General features: G+C 39.4%; 1 protein-coding gene across 2 annotated transcripts in view; it reads left to right on the top strand.

Moving 5' to 3' along the window:
- The window catches only part of map2k5 (mitogen-activated protein kinase kinase 5), an 87,134-nt gene that overhangs the window by 22,695 nt on the left and 40,922 nt on the right, over window positions 1–23,517 (top strand). For both annotated transcript variants that reach the window (XM_072465881.1, XM_072465880.1), the window contains 10 exons: window positions 3,453–3,501; window positions 4,927–4,991; window positions 12,936–12,975; window positions 13,068–13,136; window positions 14,581–14,662; window positions 15,008–15,069; window positions 17,897–17,945; window positions 18,063–18,136; window positions 21,152–21,202; window positions 21,274–21,345. In XM_072465881.1, the coding sequence (XP_072321982.1) occupies window positions 3,453–3,501; window positions 4,927–4,991; window positions 12,936–12,975; window positions 13,068–13,136; window positions 14,581–14,662; window positions 15,008–15,069; window positions 17,897–17,945; window positions 18,063–18,136; window positions 21,152–21,202; window positions 21,274–21,345 (613 nt within the window). The remainder of the gene's footprint in view (window positions 1–3,452; window positions 3,502–4,926; window positions 4,992–12,935; window positions 12,976–13,067; window positions 13,137–14,580; window positions 14,663–15,007; window positions 15,070–17,896; window positions 17,946–18,062; window positions 18,137–21,151; window positions 21,203–21,273; window positions 21,346–23,517) is intronic.

Consider the following 23,517-nt stretch of genomic DNA (forward strand, 5'->3'; position numbering starts at 1 on the left):
CTGGCAACAGCATGTCACATGTTGATTATTTTCACACGGACAACCACAAGAGGGCGCTTTAGGCTCTAAGTGACGCAGAAGAAGAATCTGCACTTCCTCTACTTCTGGAGTTTGCAGAGTTGTTTAGAAGTGACACAGAGGAAGAAGAATTCAATGGATTTAGTGATTTGGGGTAATACTGATGCTTTGGTAAACTTGTTAGCATGTTCTTGTTAATATGTTACGTTAACATACCAGACACTTACCACAGTTCGTTGTCTGTGCGTCATGTAGCTGAAGGTGTTACGTTAGCATACTTTCACCTATTCACCATCATGTCCTTTAATCTGGTATTATTTTAAATTGCATTTCAAGATTAAATGTCTGTTCTTGGTCTTGGATTTTATCAAATAAATTTCCCCGAAAATGCGATTTATACTCGAAAAGACATTATTTTCATTATATTCATTTAATCCACTTCATCGGTATTTCATTTAATCCACTTCATCCACAAGATCTTGACCGATCCAACACAAGGATTTGTTCATATCTAATTCCAAGCCTGAATTTTTTTAAGTTTGAACTCAGAAATTGGTAAAAATTAAAATGTTTACAAAGAAATTCTGTTAGAATATGAAATCCCAAGCCTCGAAATAACGGGCCGGACACGGTCAATGACCGGCGCAAAAATCAGTTTTGACCGACTCCAAAATCAAGGCTCTGGACACAATGACCGACGCAAATTTTTCGCCGTAATATATATTATTAATAGGCAAAAACAGCGCGGTGAACATGCCCAAAGTGATTCCTCTGCACAAACTCGGGCGCGCTATACTACAGGCCACGATTATTGCAGCAGTTATACAGCGGAGGAAGGCAGCGGAGTGCATGTGCGCGGGCATTTCCATCGCTTAAGTTTCGTTTTGTCAGACATGCCACTTCGCAGTCTTCTCGCTTCTCATTGGCCGAGCGGTGTCTGTGATCTAATGTCGATGAAAGCAGGCATCTGATTGGCCGCTGCGTTCGGTTGCGTTCAGTTGTACTCGGAAATGCCCGGTCTAATTTTGCGTCACAAGTGATATCGAGGTTGGCGGGCGTCAATCTCCTCAGTTCGCAATTCAGTCTTTTTAAAGTTGTTTGCAACAAAAGCTGTAATTTTGCATATTAGGGACAATGTCAATGTGGAGGTATCCAAGGGCCCCAAGGGCCCCGCCCCCTTTGGAGTTGTTAGCATGGGGAAATGTATATATGTTAGTAGTTTATTTTGTAGGCTGTGATTTTATATATTCCACAATATCTCCTTGTGTCAAATGCTGTAAACAGTATTTATTTTGTATCTAAGAAACATTATTATATTAAATTAAACGGTATTAAAGATCATGATCTCTGGTTTATAGGAATTCAGTATTTGTGCTGAATTCCTTAAAATGACCGGAGCAGGGGCTGTGTTCGCATTGCCGGCAGTAAGTCAGACCTGTTCCCAGTGCATGTTGGACTCCGCCAGGGCTGCCCTTTGTCACTGGTTCTGTTCATAATTTTTATGGACAGAATTTCTAGGCGCAGTCGGGGGTCGGAGGGTGTCCGGTTTGGGGACCACAGGATCTCATCTCTGCTGTTTGCAGACGATGTTGTCCTGATGGCTCCATCAAACCCGGACCTGCAACATGCACTGGGACGGTTTGCAGCCGAGTGTGAAGCGGCTGGGATGAGAATCAGCTCCTCCAAATCCGAGGCCATGGTTCTCGACCGGAAAAAGGTGGCTTGCCCTCTCCAGGTGGGTGGGGAGTCCTTGCCCCAAGTGGAGGAGTTCAAGTATCTCTGGGTCTTGTTCACGAGTGAGCGAAGGATGGAGCGTGAGATCGACAGGCGGATCGGTGCAGCGGCTGCAGTGATGCAGTCGCTGCATCGGACCGTTGTGGTGAAGAGGGAGCTGAGCCGAAAGGCAAAGCTCTCTATTTACCGGTCGGTCTACGTTCCTACCCTCACCTATGGTCATGAGCTTTGGGTAGTGACCGAAAGAACAAGATCGCGGATGCAAGCGGTCGAAATGAGTTTCCTCCGCCGTGTGGCTGGACGCTCCCTTAGAGATAAGGTGAGGAGCTCGGCCACACGGGGGGAGCTCGGAGTAGAGCCGCTGCTCCTCCACGTCGAGAGGAGCCAGCTGAGGTGGCTCGGGCATCTGTTCCGGATGCCTCCTGGGCGCCTCCCTCGGGAGGTGTTTCAGGCATGTCCCACCGGGAAGAGGCCCCGGGGAAGACCCAGGACACGCTGGAGAGACTATGTCTCTCGGCTGGCCTGGGAACGCCTCGGGATCCCCCCGGAGGAGTTAGAGGAAGTGTCTGGGGAGAAGGAAGTCTGGGAGTCCCTGCTCAGACTGCTGCCCCCGCGACCCGGCCCCGGATAAAGCGGCAGAAGATGGATGGATGGATATTTGTGCTCTTCATATCAAATAACAGATAAAAGTACTTTAAATTGTTTTACATGCTAATAACCAGGTTTAAAACAACGCATTTATCTTGTTCTTATGACGCTGCGATGCCGCACGTGCTTGTGGGCCCCTGAAATTGCTGGGGGGCCCCTAACCTTTTTAGGTAGGGGGCCCCCCTGGCCCCTAACTTTGAAAATCTATTTCTCAGCCTGTAAATGATAAAGAGACATGTTAATAAAAGTTCATTTTTCATTAATTATGTTATTCTGTTTTCCTTTCCTTGTGACCGATTCAGAATTAGCCATGACAGGTACCAAATGATCGGTACCTGTCATGTTGACAGGGATGTAAACATAATTATTTCAAGGCTTGAAATCCCCACTGTAAGTGTGTAAATGTCTAAACCTGTCGTTGTCCATTTTTCTGATATATACTGTATGTCCCAAATATGTGCAATATTGGCAATTTTTAGACATAAAATGCCTTATTTTTTTATATAAATCATTATTGTTATTCATACATTTATACTACAGAATAAGTTTCAAATCTCTAAATTTAAGATGTAGCATTGTTTTTTGGAACTACAGCTTTTCAAGCCACCAGCATTAACCCTTTTTGTCCAATCCAAAAGTAAATGTGTGAGAAAAAAAACCTCACAAGATAATTTTCCATGTGTGTCTTTACGAGATCTTGTGGCACCTTGTCCCATCCGCACAAATTCAGGCACACCAGAAAACACCAGAAAACTGTCCTTGCTGTTAATCCTGTAGTTTTGGCCTTTGTTTCTGAAACTCATGGTTGGTGCATCAGTTTATTTGTTCAGATTTCAGTGTTGATGTTTCAAAATGTTTCCAGTTTGGTTTTTAAGTTCACTGTGAACTGATTTAAAATATATTATAATTCTACTTGCAATTTTCAACCCTAAATGATAAACTGGTAAATGCTAATATGGACTAATTGATAAAGAAAAATAAATAAATGATCAGCTTGTGTCATCGACAAAATGTTAAATGTTAAAATAAGTGTTTGTATTTTTTTGTTGTAGTTTAAAGAAATCATCGGCTGAATTGAAGAGGATCCTCTCAAATGGACAGGTGACTTTTCAACAGCTCATGTCTGTAGAGTTTAGGATGGGATTCTGAAAGAGCCTGGACAAAATAATGTAATGCTGTGGTGAGGTGCACGGTGGCAGAGCGGTTAAAGCTCTCGCCTCCCAATCAGGAGATCATGGGTACACAATATATTTGGTAAATTGGCAACTGTAAACTGGAACAGGCGGTAGAAAATGACTTAATGAACTTGCTGTGGTGAAAGAAGTGTCCGTACACTGTTGCTTACATGTCATCCTCAAGTTCCTTTTTCAACTTAAACTAAAGTCAAGTTTTGACAGGTTCATTTTGGAGCATATAGGTAAAGTCCGAAAGTGTTTCCACTATCTTAAGTGAACCATACTATTTGAACGATCCATACCGAATCTTGCTAGGGAGTGGCTTTCAAAGTGGTCGCTTTTGGCTTCCGGAACGCTTCATAGAGCGAGATGTTTGGACACGAGAGAATGGAGACACAGGTGAAAACAAGGGTAAAAAGCAGATACGAACAAAAAATAATAACTTAATTCCTGACTTGATCTCATGATAAACTGTCGTAGAAGGGAAAAAGCTGTGGACAAACTAGAAATAGTTTCCTGTTTATTCTAGCTTTAGCCACATCTCACAGCAACACAAACTTGGAATTACTAAAATTTTGTGAAAGGCTGAAACTGGACTCACGATTCAAATTTATAATTCAGGTATTATAAATTTGATTTATAAGCAAACGTGTGTTATGTTTGGGTGATGTCAGTAGCTTATGTAGCAGAGCGCTGCCCTTTATGATGCAGAGGCCCTGAGCATGGAGACACATTTCGCCTGTTCAAAAGTGGTCGAAAGTGAAGTAGTTTGGGGGATCAGGGTCGGTCAAAACGAGGTTCAAGACTGTATTGCATTAAAAGTAAAAACATAAATAAAATGGTGTATGTTCATTTAGAAATGAGGTACATGCAGTCCTCTAGCCCATACGGATGAGTCTCTGTATTTGCTGGCCGCTGAAGCAGATGGCCAATGGGACCTGGTACTGCACTGGCACAGTTCTGTTCTGTCAGTTTTACTCAGTAGTTAACACATCCTGGAGACAATTACGGCCGCAGCCTCTGAGTTTACACTCTGTGCTCTCACTCTGTCCGCCCTCACAGTCACTCAGCTAAATATCAGAAAGCGTTTGAGCTGTTAGATGCCTGAATGTCCCGGTGAAGGCTTCATTTTATCACAGGTTTTATGAGTGACTGCATCAACTCCCTGTCGTTACATTATTTTCCTCTCACTCAGAGATGGTGTGATTTTATAAGCTCTTCAGCCTGTGTGGTATCGATCTCCTCTGCTCATCTGTCCAGTGTTGAAAACATGACAACTGACAAAAATAAAACATGAAAGTGGCTTCAAGTGTCCTTAAAAAGCCTAAGTGTGAACCTTTGTTGCTTGCAGATAAATGCACAAGAAATCCAGTATCAAGAGCAACTGGGCCATGGAAATGGAGGCACAGTTTACAAGTAAGTGTGATCTGGTTCATCTACTTTTTTGAGTCCAAGGTTATACCACAGACTGTAAGTTGTAATTCTACAACAGTAACTCTTACCATGACATTGTGAGAGCATGGGTTTCTTTTTTCTGTTAAATGATTATTTTTTTGGAATAATCATTTAAAGGTGGTATGGACGATTTTTTTCAGCAAATTTGTTATCATATTTCCTCGTGGCGTGGATAAATCATTTGTCCTGCCACGTATCAATCATAAAACGCACCTACCGCTCACCTGCAGCCGCGTCAGGCTCGTCCCCACGTTTCCGCGTGCCTAAGCGCATGGATCTATCATAATATAGTTCCCTCAGTGTACGGGGCAAAATGAAGACGGAGAAAGACAGTTCGAGCTGACGCAGAAGTGGATGGAAATCTACGGGAGACGAGCGATGCGATGCGCTCCGTTGCGCTAATAAACAAACGCACGTGTGTGTTGTATCAGTCCGCACGGCCAGCGCTCTCAAATCGCCGAAAAATCGTCCATACCGCCTTTAACAGTCAATAGCAGCAGCATAGTTTAAAACAAAATGCTGTTAATAAAAATAATAGAAATGCATGATTCTTATATGATTTAAACCAGGGGAGCAAAGCAAGAATTCCATCAAAAGGACATGTACATTTAGTGTTATTTAAAAAAAAAAAGGTTGGCCTCCAGTGGCTCTCACTTTAGCTTCATTTGGGACAAACATGGTAAAAATCTCACATTCACTGACTTAACCCAAGCACCAAACACTTACATTTAAGTAATTCCTACTTAAATTAATGTTTGGGTTATAATGTAACTTTTTATAATTTTTGTAATAATAATTGGATTATGTTTCCAGCAGCATAGAAAGTAGTGCCTTGCATATCATTATCAGCCTTAATTGATGCTACATTCACTGTAGGTGCTCCACGACACAATTTGCATATAGACAATGAGGCCTTTTCTCACCCCACAATTATGTATCATTATTTCAAATTTGTCAAACAAAATATCAGCATTTACTCAATTCCTTTGAGTTTATTGCGCACATTGTATCACTCTTGATTTCTTTCCATATTTCACTCTTCTCTTCAATCCCCACGCATGTTTATCGCTCAGTGTTGGGACATTTTTCAGGCCACTTCGGCTCGTCATTTATTTATTCTGCTTTGAAGGTTGCCGACATATATGATATTGATTTCTGGTTGTGAGAAGTGACAGCAGCAGACTTTATCGGCGGCTCGCTCCGCAGTAGCCGCCGCCTTCGTTAGTCTTCCCTCCTTCCCCTTTGGAGGTAGATGTATTATCATCCCTGCGCCGTTATGACAAGGTTGGCATTTGTGTCACCGCCTCCTCTGCTCATTTTTTTCCCACTCTGCGCTTTCCCCTCTCCATCTATCAGCCGCTATCGAGCTTCTTTATTGAGATTGAAGTATTGATCACTGCTCAGGCTAACCTTGACTGGACGTCGTGGTTTGTTTCTTATAGGCCAAACCAGTACATTTCTATCCAGCAAAACAAGGCGGCTCCTTTATTTTCACCCTTCTCCGCAGTTATGGGAGGGTTTCATTAAAAGCCAGTTTCTCGTAGTGGTAGGTGAAAGGGATGGCTGATCCGTTTGGCACTGGAAATGGTTACGCAGCAATGAGGAAAGCCAATTCTGCAAGACCAACAACTTCTCAGTCAATTTAAGCCCTGCAAAAAATCCATAGAGTTTGGTGTTTTTTATGGTTGGTAGAAGAACAACGCAGATTAAGTATTGTAACAGGCCGCAGATGTTTGTGCCTTTGCCTGGTCGATACAGAGGCAAGTATTTTTTTCATAGGCTTTTTGTGAACTATGACCTGTATGCATACAAAATTCTGCTGTAAAGCTGATCCCTGTAGTTTTTCAGGATGGTTAGATTTTTCTTCTGGGCTGTATTGTTCCTGACTGTTCCTGTATGGTGCAAAACTTGTAATCTCCACGGAGACAAGTCAATGACGCCTGGCAAAGTTACAGGTCTGCGTTCTAATTTATAAAGCGTGTTCATTTCCTTAACTTTGAGATCTATGAAAAGAGTGCGGACATGAGCGTTCCAATCCACAAACTTAACGTGATTGGGCTTTCAGAGATGACGCAGTAGATGTATGCTCAGGAAGGCGAGAGGTGAGCCATTTTGAAGAGGATTGTTTTGTTGACTTTGCTTGTTGTTGTTTTTTTCTTTCTAGTTTACTTTTAATGTTTATTTGCAGCAGTTTGAGATTTTTCAAATGTAAAGTGCATTACAAATAAAAAGTATAATCATTAATATCTTCATTGGGATAATAATAATCCAAGCTATTAGTTATTATCAATATGACCCACCCATGCTTGGTTATGTAAACAACCAAAACAACCATGATTTTCTAAACTCTATGTATTCTTGGAATCTTATTTCCAGGTAGCGGTCCTCTGGTCCTCAGCCGTCGCCTTTACCCCCGCTTATATAATAAGCCCATCACAGGAGAAAAGCTGCTCTATTGGTTTCCCACCCTTTAACCTTTTAGCCCATTTATGACCCAGAGCCATTTGGACTCAATTGGATGTTACCAACACCTCAGCTCTCCATAGCCACGCAGTGACCTGGCCATCCATCACTGTCGGCCTTTGTTTTTTTATTACACTCTCTCTGAGGTCCATCTTGCCCACACATCCACTGCCCCGATGGCTTATAAAGCAACAACAAGGACACTTGGGCTGTTTCCGTGACTCATGGCTCCCCTTTGCGCACTTAAAACTAGCATATGGCACACACACACCGCTGGCATGGCATGTACTTAAACACTACATCGTGTCATCTAATGCTTCAGTGGTGCTCTTAATATTTTATGTTTTAGTGTGTTTCAACTCTATAATGGCATTTTTTACCCAATATAAAACATAAATAAATAAACTTAAATTACTTTTTGAGAGCATCAGTCCAAATAAGGACTTCTCACATTGATGCTATATTTTAAAATAGAATGAATGACAAGCACAAATGAGAGAATACAATGTTTTTTTTTAAACGTAAAAATGTACACTGCGCAACCTTTCTTATTGTCTTGATTGTTCCACAATATGTCATCAAACTGGTCTATCTTGCTTTGTTGAGTTACAGATGATATATTGCAACAATTTACTTACTGTGAGTGCGCTCGCCTCACCACAGATCTGACCTGTAAGTGGGCCTGGTGGCATCATCTCCATTTCTCCATGGAATAATTTAATGCCATTCTGTGGAACATATTAGCAAAACAATAAAATCTTCATAGAAACAAGCAGGGGTGTGGTGTCCACCAGAAAAAGCACAGTGCTCCTTTAAGAATACTTGGCTACATTGTTACTCTCCAATGTTAGATTTAACTCTTATCTAATTTTACTAACTTAAACGCATTGCAAATTGTTTGCAGAGGTCTAAAGTTATTACTTACGTACCAAATGCATTCTGAACATACTAATTATTCCCCACAACAAGTTTAATTATTTTCAGTTTCAGAGGCCGGAGCAGCAGGCTAGCAACACACCTCCTGCTTAGCAGTCTCGTTTTCATTAGCTGCTATATTTTTCACGAGCTGCATTATTTTACAATACATCTATACTAGTGCAAAACAGCGGCTGAGGCTAACGCTTGCTCTCTTCGGCGCCAATATATGGAACAGTACTAGCCTTTATAAACACTGAAATAGTAGCATAATTCATAATCCTGTGAATATTCCTTTAACATTATACATGCCGTTTGTATAATAAGAGCAATAACATAGTAAAGTAAAACACTGCTCAGCCTTTCATTAGGGGAGAAAGGCCATGGATGTCGACGTGGCCAGGTAAATGTCCTGCGTCTAGTGTTTTTAGCCGCAGCAGCCCCAAGTGGAGAGTCATACAGAGAGCCCTATGAATACTGCATGATGGAGCTTTTATTACCCAGGGCCTGGAGTGTAAATAAGATCCAGGGAATGGCTTACGTTTACTGGGGTCAGCTGAGGGGGAAGTGTCGGGGGTGAGGCTGTAACCTTGTCCCAGAGTCTGCCGCTGTCACCAGCCAGTCACTGTAACTCATACAGCCCCGAGCGGCCCAAGGACAGGCTGCTGCTGGACTAACCTAACCGCACTAGTCTAGCTGTGTATCTGTGGACTTAACGTGCAGACGCATAATACTGGATTTCTGTGTCAAAGCAAGGAGATCAAATTACAAAAAGAATACGAAGAGATAGGGCTTAGTTACATTATGCTCAAGTACATTTACTTCAGTAACCTTTCAAAGACATTTACTTTACTGAGTAGTTTTCAGACACCATTGTATTACTTCTATATACTTCACTAATATATGTTTACAGTTTAACAGAATTCTTAAAAAAAGAATTTTTTAGTCCAGTCAAGTTTACTTGTAGAGAACCTCAAGGAATTCAACCCAAGCATTTTGAAATAAAAAGCTCACAGAGTATACACATATCAAATATCAAATAAACACAAAGGAGTAAACAACCATGACAGTTGCATCATATTAACCATTGCCTATTTACCTGCAACCACAAAGAGTTGCAGTGATAGTCTTGGAAGAACACTCACCCCCATGTATAATGATACTATATAAGCTAATACATACGATAGACCCACAGCAGACATCTGTACCATAAGAATAGTTGTATTATATTCTAAAGTTTGTTAGTTCAGTAAGTAAATGGTATACTCCTTGACCATTAGACATGTATGAGCAGCGCCTGCATGTGCAAAAGGCTGTCTCTGAGCTAAATGAGACGTCGATTCACATAGCCACAGGCTGCTACGTCCATTAGCACGCCTAAACGACTCGCACTGAACTACATGTTGTTTAGCATGGTGATGGCTTGCTCTGATCTATTTTCTTACACAGCCAACCTGCCCACTTGGTATTTAACATGTCTACCCCTGCTACATTGCCTCATCTTCCACTTAATTAAGAGGTTGCAGTCATGCTTAACTGAAATTGATTGTAGCTTAGAGGAAGAGTGAGACATCAAATTAAAACAAGCCTATCAGACCTGCTTGCCAACAGCGCATTCTGCAATCAAATGCAGTATACATTAAGACTTCTCAATATATATTTTAAAAAGAAACATTTGTGATACATTTACATTAAATTGTCTATAGATTCTGCAATATTTATTTTTTTATAATACTGAAACCCATGTTTACTCAACATCTGTGGTGCGGTGTGGTGTACATATAACAAACAAAAAATGATGTTTTTCCATTATATTGATCGATCATGATTTTTGATTGGGTTTTATTTTGACTTATTAACTTATTGACTTATTATTTTTGACTTATTTAGATATTGGAATTTAGATATAATTTTTACTGAAAATACACAATACAGACTTTAATCATTGCCATTAATAGCAAAGTATACTTAGAAATAAACCAGGACTAGACGAGAACAAAGACAAAGCCAGGACAAGAACAGAACCAAACCAAGTCTATATTGAGACTAAACGGGGCGTGTTTAACTGACCCTTCTGACATGCTCACATCATTCCCTGTGGTCAAGAATTAAACCTGTATCATATTCATCTTATTCCAGATCTTATCTTATTCCTGAGTGCCCAGGTCACTGGACCCAAACCTATGACACAAAACTTTGGCATGAAGAGCATAAGCCCCTCACGGAGAACAAGCAGTGCAGCCTCCCCGTGTGTTAGAAATGAGCAGTTTTAAGAAACTGTATCAAATTAACTTCTTCTTTCCTTCACGTCCCTTCTCTCTCCCTCTCGCTCCAAACACACAGGAGCCCAACCCACACCAGGAGCCCGCTGCCGAGCGTCACCGTGTGTCAGATCACAGCGTGGCATGAGAAAAGCTTTTACCGTACATTGTATGAAATCAGTCTGATGTTTTTTTTTTCAGACTATGATAAATAAGAAAGAAGCACAGTGCAGACTGATGAGAGAGTTTTGCAACTTTGCAACACAATTTTTCTGCTCTTTACAGCAACAAGAGGAATGTAAAGGTTTCTGCATGTAAAGCCAATCATCCAATCACGTCACTGCATTGTTCTGTGTAGAGAAAAGTCTGTCAGAGTCCAGTGTGTGATGTGCTGATCAGAGCAAATGCAGAAATTTGCTCCACATCTCATGTCAGCTTTATATTCTGCCTAAAACAACTTTTAAAAGGGCAATAAAACATCGTTAGACAATTTTATATGAAATATAATTTATTGGTAAATAGGCCTATTATGACACGCTACGATAGTATATATTATAATATAAATAAGCAGAAAGGTTTTTTTCTTTTTTTACTGAAAACAATGGACTGGACATTACTTAGCACAAAGCTGTTTAGCCACTGTTGTGCCTTTGAAACTCGTAATATTTTTTTTTTTCTTAAAGTCTGTGGCAAAAATAAATGAGAAATTTACATCCAGAACCAATTCCTTTCCTTTGCCATGTTCTCCTTATACTGTATTTCCCACCTCTACATATGACAATAGTAGTGTTATTTTAACATTTTACAAAAAATGTTATACTGACAACTCCAGAACATATACAAACCAGGCAATAAAACATTCAAATTGCTTTGCTGTACAGCCCTTTGAGCTGTTGTAAGTTGTAAGAGTGCTTTATAAATAAACCTTGATATTGATATTGATCATTTTAAAAGTAACTGAGAAACCTGCTTTCTTCCTCATTGAAGATCCCATTCTCCATTGTAAACCACCTGACATGGCTCTAATGGGTGTTGTTAATTAAAGGACTGCTCTGGTTTGGAGGTGTCTGGCCGCACAGTAAAACGATATGCCAATCTAAGACGCATTAATCACACCTGGTAGCGTGCCTGTCCGCTCCAGCAGCCCGGCGGACAGCGCACAGCCACGGATCACATTCACCCCCACTGGTCTGCTGGCCCCTGAGTGTACGGCCAAACCTGACAGCTGCTGGCCACTCTGCGCCCTTCACACTGAGGTCCAGGGCTTGTGTAACTAGTGCTGTAAGCTAACCTTTGACTGCTGTAACTAAAGAAGAGGCCTGGCATTAAGGAGTTTGATAATTAAATCATTACGGGAGCAGATGCAACTCAAGACTCTGTCTGGAACTACTGGCCCGCACACGTCTAGCTCGGTCAACTCTGACCTTAAGGAGAAATGACTAAGGTTTTGGTAATGCCAGTTTAGATGACACTGCAGACTGCACCGTTACTTTGAGGCAATGGGCTGTGATCCAGTGTCACTTTACGTGCCTAATGTCTTTTTAAGGGAGACTTACTGTGTTGTGCTTTTTTCCCTTTAGTTTTATCACAATTTAGCATTTTGTTCTTTGTAAAATGCAATATTGATCTAAAACGGCTTATTCATAAAAATTTAACAATTGACTTACTGATAACTCTTACTCTTACTGCCTCTTCCTTTTACTGTTGCAAGCAGCGGATTGTCCTTTACATGTTTTTACTTGGCCACTGAACATTTTTTGACCCTATGTGCATGACTCGGGTTATTTTATTCATTTTTTGAATTTTTTTAATGATCACAACTAAGTACAGGGATGTGGGTGGGGATAGAGGGTAGGGGAAAACTGGAATTTTCTGAGCTCTCAAACCTGAAATTCTGTCTTTAATTTATGTTTTGTGTGTAATGTGTGATTTTAATATGTTTTAAAATATTGTATCTCATTGATTCTCATTGTGCTTACGTCATGTTCATGGAGTGTTTTGTGCCTGTTACATGTCCTGTTTTTCATCTCCATCAACTTGCCAATGGGACTACAGATAAAAATGAGCATTGTGCTCAATCAGGTTGATTCTCATCAGATAATGATGAGGGAACACCATTATCACAAGGTTAAAATCTCATAAAGGTTTAGTTCCTGTTTGAGAAAAAGTCAAATCCGTAACAAATGGTGTTCTCTTTATGCATTTTCTGTTCAGAACTTTTGTGTCCAACTGCTTCTTTAATCTCTGTTTTTCATTTTTCTTGTAGAGCATATCATCTTTCATATAAGCGGATATTAGCTGTCAAGGTAATTGTTAGATGCCTATTTAATTTTTAATTTAGAACATGAATCATTTTTTAAATTGAAATTGCTTTAAATTGTATTTTGTGTGTTTGCAGGTCATTCCATTGGACATCACAGTGGAGTTACAGAAGCAGATCATGTCCGAGTTAGAAATTCTCTATAAGGTTAGACGTTTTTTAAAGAAAGAAATGTTGAAAGAGAGATAGTTTTCAAAATACTACTATGTGGTATGTGGAATATTGCTTGTAGTTTTTTTGAACTTTTTTTCTTCTTCCCTTTACATTTTATTTATATCGTGTGCATTGCAGTTAGTTGAAAGACGACCATGACTTGGGTTTATTACACCACTAACCTCAAAACCATTCTGGTGGACTACCATCCATTAAGACCTCGACATTCATCCGAACAGACTTCATACAGTTCCCAGAAAACACTCTAAATCTGCTGATGGTGCGTTCAGTCACTGTGGGACCAAACTATAGCACTCTCTACCACTTGAACTACAACTACACCCACTATTGATAATAATAATTAAAATAAACTTTAAACGTTTTTAACATCTTCAAATGTAGCACGTTATCTCCGCCTCCTGCAGTGCCTGTGTATTTCTTCTTGTTGCTTCTAAGCACATTGAGTCTGTGTTCATGGAATGTGCTTTATCTGTAAATAAACTTAACCAGTTTGTCTGTAAGGACACAGGAGTGGAATTCAGGAGGAGCATTCTTTAGTGCCGTAGTGCAGGGGTGTCCAAACTGTACAAACAACCAACACTCGGATGTCAACCGCCATAAAACAACAACAACAACAACAACAACAACAACAACCCGACAATGTCGAATTTGAGTGAATCATTAGAAATGTTGTTTTTGACATAGTTTCGATGAGCCTCCACACCTTTAGTAAGACTAGGAACATTAATATTAGTTTGGTATAACATCAAAATGCTGGAATCTTTACAATCTTACAGTAAAAAGTACCGTACTACTTTTTGTTGTTTGATCCAACTCCAAGGAAGGTCTGAGGGCCGCATTTGGCCCCTGGCCGTAGTTTGGACATGCCTGCCGTAGTGAAAGGCTTCAGTCTTTGTGTAGGCTTTGATTATTTCTCTTGTGCGAGTCATAGCATAGAGAATGTTTACCATTCAGTTATTAAGTTTTGTGAACTGAGTCAGGTCAGAAGGGGAGCAATCTGTCATCAAAAGCAACAACAACAACATGTTAGAAGGGTAGAATTTTCAGTTTTGGATTAAGATAGCAGATTGGTTGTTTTCTGTCAGATGGGGGCAAGAGCCAGGTTTCCTAGAGATTACATTGTGTTCTGCCCTGGCATAACCTAAAGGTAAATTCACAAATGTTAAACCTGATCATTTATATAAGTAATCCCCATATTACAACACAAATCTGCATTTTAACATGATTAATTTTAGTTGCCACCTATCTGTATTGAATATTATTGGCCCATAGAATTTTGTGATGTCATCTGAAGCTCCGCAATTTATTCTTTGGAGACAGATCTCAAATGAGCCAATTGTATGAATACTTTACCATTTAATTTAATTTATTTCACATTTTACTGTGACTGGACTGAAACAAAACGTTTTCTCTGCAGTGTGATTCATCGTACATCATCACTTTCTTTGGGGCCTTCTTTGTGGAGAACAGAATATCTATATGCACAGAGTTTATGGATGGTGAGTTTCTGGAGGTCAAAGTTTTGGATGACTGTCCACACCTACTTTTTTTCCATTTACACTTGTGCAGTTTAAAAGACTGTTAGCGACGTTGCATGAGTGTGTGCTAAAAGCTACAAGGGCGTGATGGTGCAGACTTAAGTGCACTTGTTTGCATGTGTGTTTAGATTGGTGTGAACTGGAAGCCTGTGTTTTTGACCCTGTGCTTGTTCAACTGCGGCTTAATGCACTGACTCACATGTTTCACACATCTCCCAAGTTGTCAGCAAAGTCTATCCAACCTCTGCACACTTGACACCCCATAAAAGTTTTCGGGAAAACTTCATATTCTTGTGGATGTTGCAGGAGGGTCACTGGACGTGTACAAAAAGATCCCTGAACATGTTTTGGGAAGGATCGCTGTGGCAGTAAGTACATGGCACTCGATTCATTTCCAAATTATTTCAACAAATTCTGAGCTTCTGAAGAGTATTTGTGTATTTGTATGTATTATGGTATTTATGTATTTCATAAATACCACATAGTTGGACATTGTTACATTTTATTTGTATTTCTCTCTAATACAAGCGGCAAAGATGTGAGCTGCCAGTACTGTTCCCAAAAGTATTAACAATCAGAGACACCTGTAAAACTATCAAAAGTAGATTCTGAGTTTTGCAAGTGTCAATGCAACTTCCCTAGACAATTTTAGACGGAGGTAGAGCTTCATCAGAAGTAGTATTCACCTTATTCTGGAAGTTGCCCTGTACGCCAACTTCTGACGTAATCCTCCTTCCCGTTGTATTAGTTAACAGAGCTGCCGACCTCGAAAGAAATAAGTTCTACACAGAGTAAAGTCCTTTTCAGGCATGAACATTGGACATTTTACATTTTCAAGCCAATCTACTACAGAATTCCCTCTCGACCGAACGTAACAACAGAAGTGCTGAACTGTGGTAAAAAGAGGCAAAAGTGGGCGGGGCGGAATAAGGTAAATAAGATCACATGGGTACATGAAGAAAGTAGTTATTCTGTGTTGAAAATGTCAGTTTTGTGACATGTCATGTTTTTTTTTCTTTTCATTGTGGTATAAAAAAAATGCCATTAATAATCAATTATATTCCTTATAGATCAAAATCTAATTTGAAATAGTATTGTGATAACATAGTTGCCACAAAAACCTAAATGATGGTTCACAGACCCTTTAATTTACAATGTCTGCACATAACATTTTAGCCATAAAATAGACTAAAATAAATAAAAGCAGGATTTTAATTTTGGATGTATTAAACTTTATTGTACTGAGAAACAGAAAAACTTGTCCTTTGAGTGGGCTTGTATCTCCTGCTTGTTTCCATGGAAGTGTTCCTTTGGCTATAATATTCCACAGTATGACATAAAATGTGTCTATCTGCATGGAGCATGTTCTATAGTATGGTTTTAACTTAGTTAAATTCACATACTGTGCCTTTAGATTAAAGCAGTTTAGCCAGTACAATGGTACTTCAGAATATTGTTGAGATGATCACCTTTATTACAATGCGACTGTATCACATCCCTGAAACATTTATTGGAAATCTAAAATTATTAAATTAACATTGTTTTTCCACCCCGTCAACAATGACAACTTTTCCGTAAAGGATTGTTTATGCTGTGACTGTGGCCTCCCACCTCTGTCCTGCAACTCTGAAGGGAAACGGCTAATTTTATTAATGATTTGGGCTGGTGAAAATTGGTGTGAGCCATTCAATTAGCCTCTGTTTTGTGAAGCTATGGGCAAAGTCAAAGTCATTCTGATCATTTAGACAGCGAACACATTGCTTCAAAAGACATTTTCTGCACACCTATTAGCCTCTCTATCAGCACCTCCGGATTTCTTTTCCCCTTTTTAACTTTGTCCATAATCAAACCATGACAGCAATTTAGTCAGTGTTAATTCTAATTCGCAGTTCCCCTCCTCTCCACCGTCACAGTTGTTAATTATCAGGGAAACAAAAGCCCCCACGAGGACTGGAGGGGCGCTGCATTTGGCCACTGTTGTCCTTGCACCAGCACTTTTAATAAGGCAGCAGGACTTCAGAGCCAATGCTGCTCCGCTCTCACTTCTGAGCTTGTTGTGCTCGAGATAAACGGCACAAACTACAGCATTTAAGTGGTTTCGCACTGCCTCTAGTTTTGTGGATGTAAAAGAGCTTTCCATACAAGAGCGGTGAAAGTAAAAGCACTTTGAATTGGATCAAAAAATACTTGGATCACATATGTATTAATTGGGCAACCCTCTTCTGATGAGGGAAATTGGATCAACTCTCATATATCAGTGAGACACTACTCCACATCACATCCCCCTGGGACATCAGCATTGAGCCAGGGGCTTCACATTAACTGCCCGCTATCGTGGGTGATGTGTTTGAATGTCACTGAAGAATGGTAGTGTTTGGGGACCAGTGTTGCTGCTGTACACAGAGGCAGACACAGTTCCAGTGCTTGGCCCGCTGCGCACAGCCGGATCCTAGGCCTGGCTGTGCCATGAAATGGCTGTGTCTGGCTATACGTAATACTGTATTGCTGGTCCCCACATACCACCACATTTCAATCACCCAAGCAAGCGGGCAGATAGAGAGAAGCCCCTGGGTCGATGTCTACTGTCCTGGAGTGTGGAGAGTTTATCTATAAGACATTACATGCAGCTTTCCTTTGTTTCGCTGTGTAAATCCAATGTTACGTGACAACACTCTTCTTGTATTAAATATGGTTTGATTCTTCTAGTGGTTTGGATCAAACAAACTGATCACAGACTGAGCCTCCTATATGTTTATGATCCGTAGTGAGTCAGTATTTATTCTAAAATGTTTGCCATTTCACTCTGCCCTGAATGCATCAGGGGGTGCTAAATGTTAGCCGAAAATTGTGAATCATTGCCATATATGTCATTTCCAATATAGATACACAATATCAACTGCAAACTTATTATAAATACTGATAAATGGTTTTAAAATAATTGATTTCAACGACGCATGCACAGTTGAGCTAAAGGTACAAAGATTGTTTTATTTTATTTGTCAACCTAACTGTTGAAGTACGGTAAGTTAAAATTGTTTTTAGTTTAAACAATTATTTTTATGATGTCAAATATAACCTGTATATAACCTGTAAGCTTCTTTGCTGTATTAGTAATGAAAAGCCCTATGTCCAAACAGGTCTAAATACATCTAAACATTTAGACATTGCCAATTTGACCTCTCTGTGTATTTGTAGGTAATAAAAGGCCTGACATATCTGTGGAGCCTAAAGATACTTCACAGAGGTGAGTAAAGCATCATGCCCGTCTGTTATCAAGGAAAAAAAAAAACAGCAGGGAGTTTGTACAAACAAGCTCCAAAGTGCTGACGCTGTGGTTCCATAAAGCAGTTTGTCTCCGCAGATGTCAAGCCGTCCAATATGCTGGTGAACACCCGAGGACAAGTCAAGCTCTGCGACTTTGGTGTCAGCACACAGGTACACACACTCATTCGTCGCACAATATGGAGTAAGATGCATAATTTCAGATGGAGGACAGGAGCCTAAAGAACTATGTGAGAAAGATTCACTTTATCCAAAACAGAAAATAATTAATTTAATTTAATCTAAATTGCTTAGTGATTTAACAAACTTAACATTTCAAAACTTAATGTCTTGTGTGTGAGGAATGTTAAATAACATAATGTAAAAAAGATTAAAAAATGTGCCATGTAACTTTTCTAGTAGGGTGATATGCTATTGTTTAGCCTGAAATAGTCCTCAATATGACATTAAACTGCGCCTATCTTGCATTTATTCAATAGGTTGCATTTACCTTCTAGAATTTGAGGTCATGATCTCTGATTGAGGGCGGTGAGCATATAACTCGGTTTTGAAAGAAAATTATGATCCTCAAACTTGAACCTTTAGCATTATCTGTTTGGAACTGGCTCCACAAACGTGTCACATCAATCTTATTGAGTAAAGTCCTTTAACTGACCGCAATCACGTCTTTGGAGTTGAATAATGGCACCACGTTATGAATGTATTATTTATACTGACAGAAAAACCAAAGACCATTGACTTTGTGCATGTTTTTGTTTCATGAGGACAGGCCCAATAATTACAGAAATAAGAACCCTAAACCAGGGTGACAAATTTGCAATGTGACACTTAAACAGTGAATTCTAAATCGCTTCTAGCCTTGTTGGCATTGCAATCCCTTTTTAACACATGATAGGTCATCGCTAAATGAGGAAATTGTAGTCAGCTGGAGGATTTGTCTTGGAAATGAGAAATAGACTCTGCCTAACATATCACTGAACAATCTCATTGTTTTTATTGCTGAAAACAACTGTTATTTTTATCAATATCCAATACCTCCCCCACCTCCATGTGCTGACAGAGAAGACTGTGAACTTAATTTTCATGGATAGGCTCAGTGATTACAGAGATATGAACCATAAACCCAGACATGCATATGCAGTTTGACAGTTTAGAGACACATGCTACTATCTTTGACCTGCCCTCCACCTATTTTAAAATATGGGCCATTGTTTGGGCTAGAGCGTCACATGAACCCAACCAACGTGCACTGCCCATGTGGAGTGCAGTTTAGCATGTAGATCTGCGCACATACGGTCAAACCTGTCAATCAGCGCTTTCATTTTCACCTCCGAACACAGGGGCACTCCCACGGGTGCTCTCTCCTCACGCTACCCTCTCTCCCCCCGCTCCTCCTCACTCCTCCTATTGTTCCTCTGCGTCCCCCCCTAAAAAAATCACTTGTTATAATTACGGCCCACACACAAGCAAGCATGCAGCCTCATTGATATGTATGCGGTCCGAAAAGCGAGTGGCGAGCAGACAATGGCCGTCTATGGCGTTGGGGCTATTTGTAATGTTAACCATCAGGGGACAGACCTCCAGCGTTTCCCCACTGGACTCTCTGCCTTGCCCCACAAATACGCCGCGCCCGTATGGTAAACAGTTATTCATTTTTAACCTCGACTATTCTTCTCTCCAAGGTGATCTTTTTTTTTTTTTTTTTTTTATACTGCCAGTGCGAGACGTGTAACCAAATGTGAAGACTTGTCCTCATTTTTATTTTGTGTTCAGTGTGTCTTTCTTTCCATCACACATCCGCTCTGGGCATGCAGAAAATACATACAAAAGTCATAAGGGAACGGAGACTCATTATCGTAGGCCTGTCATTGATGGGATATGTTTTTTTAGCCACACATACAGACAATGTTAATGTCTCCTTGTATGGTGCAGATCTAAATAGGGCAAACTGATGTGTTTTGGCTTTCATAACACATTTAAAGGCGACATATCATGCTTTTTGTTCTAAAACAGCTTGGTAATTATGTTTTTTGCACCCAATGTGTATGTGTATTCAAACAATCAACAATTAATTCAAGGTCGGGGATAGGGGGTACGTGAAAATCGGAATTTTCCGAGCACTCAAGCCTTGAATGCAGGATAAAACAGGATTACTCAAACATGCATGAATCAATAAAAATATAACTCTGAATGAATATGATGAAGGAACACCATTATAACAAGGTTAAAAGCTTTTGCGTATGTTTCCATCAAAGGAGACATGTTATGTAAAATCGCCTTTTATGTTTTTTTTTTTATAATAATGGTGTTCCTCCCTAATTATTAGTTTACTTGGTTGTATTTTGATTTATTAATTTATCAGCTACTCCCTATCCCCGCCCACATTTCCTTACTTTGTTGTGATTATATAAAATATTCAAAAATATTACGTAACCATTTCTAAATTAAAAATGCCATCATGAAAATCCGCTTTTTGCTATAGTAAACTGTCTCGAATAAAGAGGGGGGCCAGTACCAGTAATTAAATTGTTTTTTTATTCTCTGCGAAGCGTGAAGTGTACTGTTAGCATTGCTAACTTTTGTTAACTTTATTGTGACTGTAAACTGATCTGTAATCTGAATGAAGTGAAAAGCGCTCATGAACTCATTGCAGTTTATAATCAGATGCTCAGAAGGCATTAGGAAAATTTGCGATAACTTTGGAGCACTGCAAACTAGTTCTGGCTTCACCGTTTTAAGACACAAAAATCAGTTACAGCACCTTTAACATTTCTATACTTGTAATCTTGAAAATCTGAGGCACAGACTAGGCCTAGATTAATTGCAAAGCTAAATTACATGACAACATGATATACTTTTAGTTTTGTGTCCGTGACGTCAAGAGTAATCAGGAAATGTGACAAAATCATCATGATCAAGACATGTCAAAAGATAAAAGTGAAGATTTTCAAACAAAAAATGTGTTACCATTTAATCAATTCAACAATTTAAACTAAAGTGTAATAAGGATTTCATTTTTATTTGATCATAGTGTCAATAATTGTAAAATTGTGATTTCTTATCTCCTAATCAAATGTGAAATTGTAACATCCTTTTAAAAGCTTTGTGTTTCCTCATCACTGCTAATATTTTTTTTTTGTCATGTGTTGTCATGTGTTTCATTTTCAGTTGGTGAATTCTATTGCCAAAACATATGTTGGAACAAATGCATACATGGCTGTAAGTAACCTTAAACAAAGTGATGTATTGTGTAGAGTTCCTCAATGACACTATGGTTGTTTCTCTTTCAGCCTGAGAGAATATCAGGCGAGCAGTATGGCATCCACGCAGATGTATGGAGCGTGGGCATCTCGTTTATGGAGGTAAACTCAATGGCATCTCTGTTTTCTTCTATCTTAATTCAAACCGAAAACAGACACACCATAGAACATAGTTAAACACTGACCCTAAAGAGGAGTGGGATGTTTAGAACTGATGTGAGACCTGACACAGTAAAATACTTTCAAGATTAACTATCTTCAGCTTCAATAGTGTTAATGGGATTAATGGGACTAGTGGAATGGAGCACTTATTGTATTAATTGTATGAGTGGATTTGGGGCTTGTATGACTAACAAACATGTTTAAAGTAAGACATGGTTCTATAGCAGGTCTGTGACTGCATTTTAGCAAAACAATATGTCTTTCTTACATTGTTTTTATTTTTGAAAATTGCCACATTTCAGAATCCAGGTGATTTACTAGCACTAGCAGCTAGGGTTATCAACCAAATAAATACCCAGATAATAATCAACACTAATAATAATAACAACTAATTTGAACAAGTATTGTTGATGGAAACTCATAGTACATAAATAGTTGGACCTATTTTGGAATGATCTTAATCAGAATATAATCCCACATGTAAAATCAAATGGACTACAATCATTTATATAGATGATTGTAGTCCATTTGATTTGATCTAATATTATTAGAATGTTTAAAAACATATTTAACTTGTGGTATCGAAACTTGGTCTGAGTATACTGCATTCTCTTTAGCACAGAAACTGAGCTTGAAATGTTTGTCTTGAAAACATTCAAGACTAACATTGTTTTTATTGTACTGTTTTAAGACAAATTTTGTCTTAAAACAGTACAATAAAAACAGTACACATACTGTTTGAATTTAAAGCAATAAATCCAAACATATTTTCCCATACTTGGTGTCTTCTAATACTGAGATTGTTCCTGGTTCCCACATTATATTCACTGAATTAAAATAAAGGGTAAATGATATGCCAACACATTTCTAGAATGTTAACACATGCTAATTTAATATCACCTCTTTGTTCAAAGCTTTTATTTTGAAGTAAAGTAAAGTAAAATTAGAAAACATGAACACTAATTGTTTGCCTGCCATGTTCCGTGTTACTGTGGCGATATTATTATATGTTGATAGAGCCTTCACTCATTGATGGCTGGGCAGGATATAGTTGGTTGGCTGGGCAGAATTAATGATGGTAGATAAACACGTGTCTTTGTCGGTACCCCCCGGAGACCTGACTGACACAGTGTTTTCAAATCACATTTTCATTTGTGCTGCTCTCTTGTCCTCCCACTGACTCCATTGATTCCCCATCTGTAACTGTCGGCGCCGCTCCTTTCACCTGATAACAGATGATTCACAGCCCTTCCTCGTCGATACCGCCTAATATGTGCACAATTCTAACCATAATGGATGAGAACAGGGGAAAGATAGCATGTCAGAATTATTGACATCATTTCTGCATGATAGAGATTGACTTTTATAACGGCACGGGCCAGTATCAAGTGAGGTTAAGCTAAATGAAACTGCCGACGGAGACCCTCTCCATCAGGCACGATCTTTAGCCAGTTTAAATCTATTTATGTTCAAGGGAAAGATTTCAAGTGTTTTTTTTTTTTTTTTGACGTTTTAATAAGGTGATGTTGCCAATAAGCCGCCCTTGACCAAGATGAAAAATGCCCACCTCAAATGTCAGGGAGAAGTGTCACCCAACCCCCAGCCAAAATCACAAGCACTACATTACATTTAGCCCTGAGACGGGTCTGTCAGGCTGCTCCTTATCCCCTCTTTTTGTTCTCAGCAGGCGCTTAACTCAGGAGGTTATTAACTAATAGCTAGTGTTGTTTGATGAGGGACTGTTTTAGATTAAAATGTGCACTAAGCTTCAATCAAAAGACGAGCACGATTTTATTTGTAACAGCGGTTCTAACCCCCTCTTTCTGGCGTATTCCCCGACCACACCACAATTCCACTCTCGTTTTTTTAACATCACGATAGACCAATCTACTAATGAAACCTGAAATCCACAGCTTCCTTTTAAGAGTGAAAAAAAAATGGTTGTGTTTGATTTTGGGTTGGACTGCCGTAAACAGCCAATAGCTATTTCTAAATGTAAATAAGTATTAGAAGTCCTCATTCTAATACTAGTGGTTGGTTAAATTAATGTAGTCTATCTCTTCTCAATGTCACAATTTCAAAGTTGCTTGATACTCAATGCTGAATTAAATA

The sequence above is a fragment of the Eucyclogobius newberryi genome, unplaced genomic scaffold (genome assembly GCF_026437365.1).
Source record: "Eucyclogobius newberryi isolate DKJ021-1_F unplaced genomic scaffold, fEucNew1.0.hap1 SCAF_5, whole genome shotgun sequence".
NCBI lineage: Eukaryota > Metazoa > Chordata > Actinopteri > Gobiiformes > Gobiidae > Eucyclogobius > Eucyclogobius newberryi.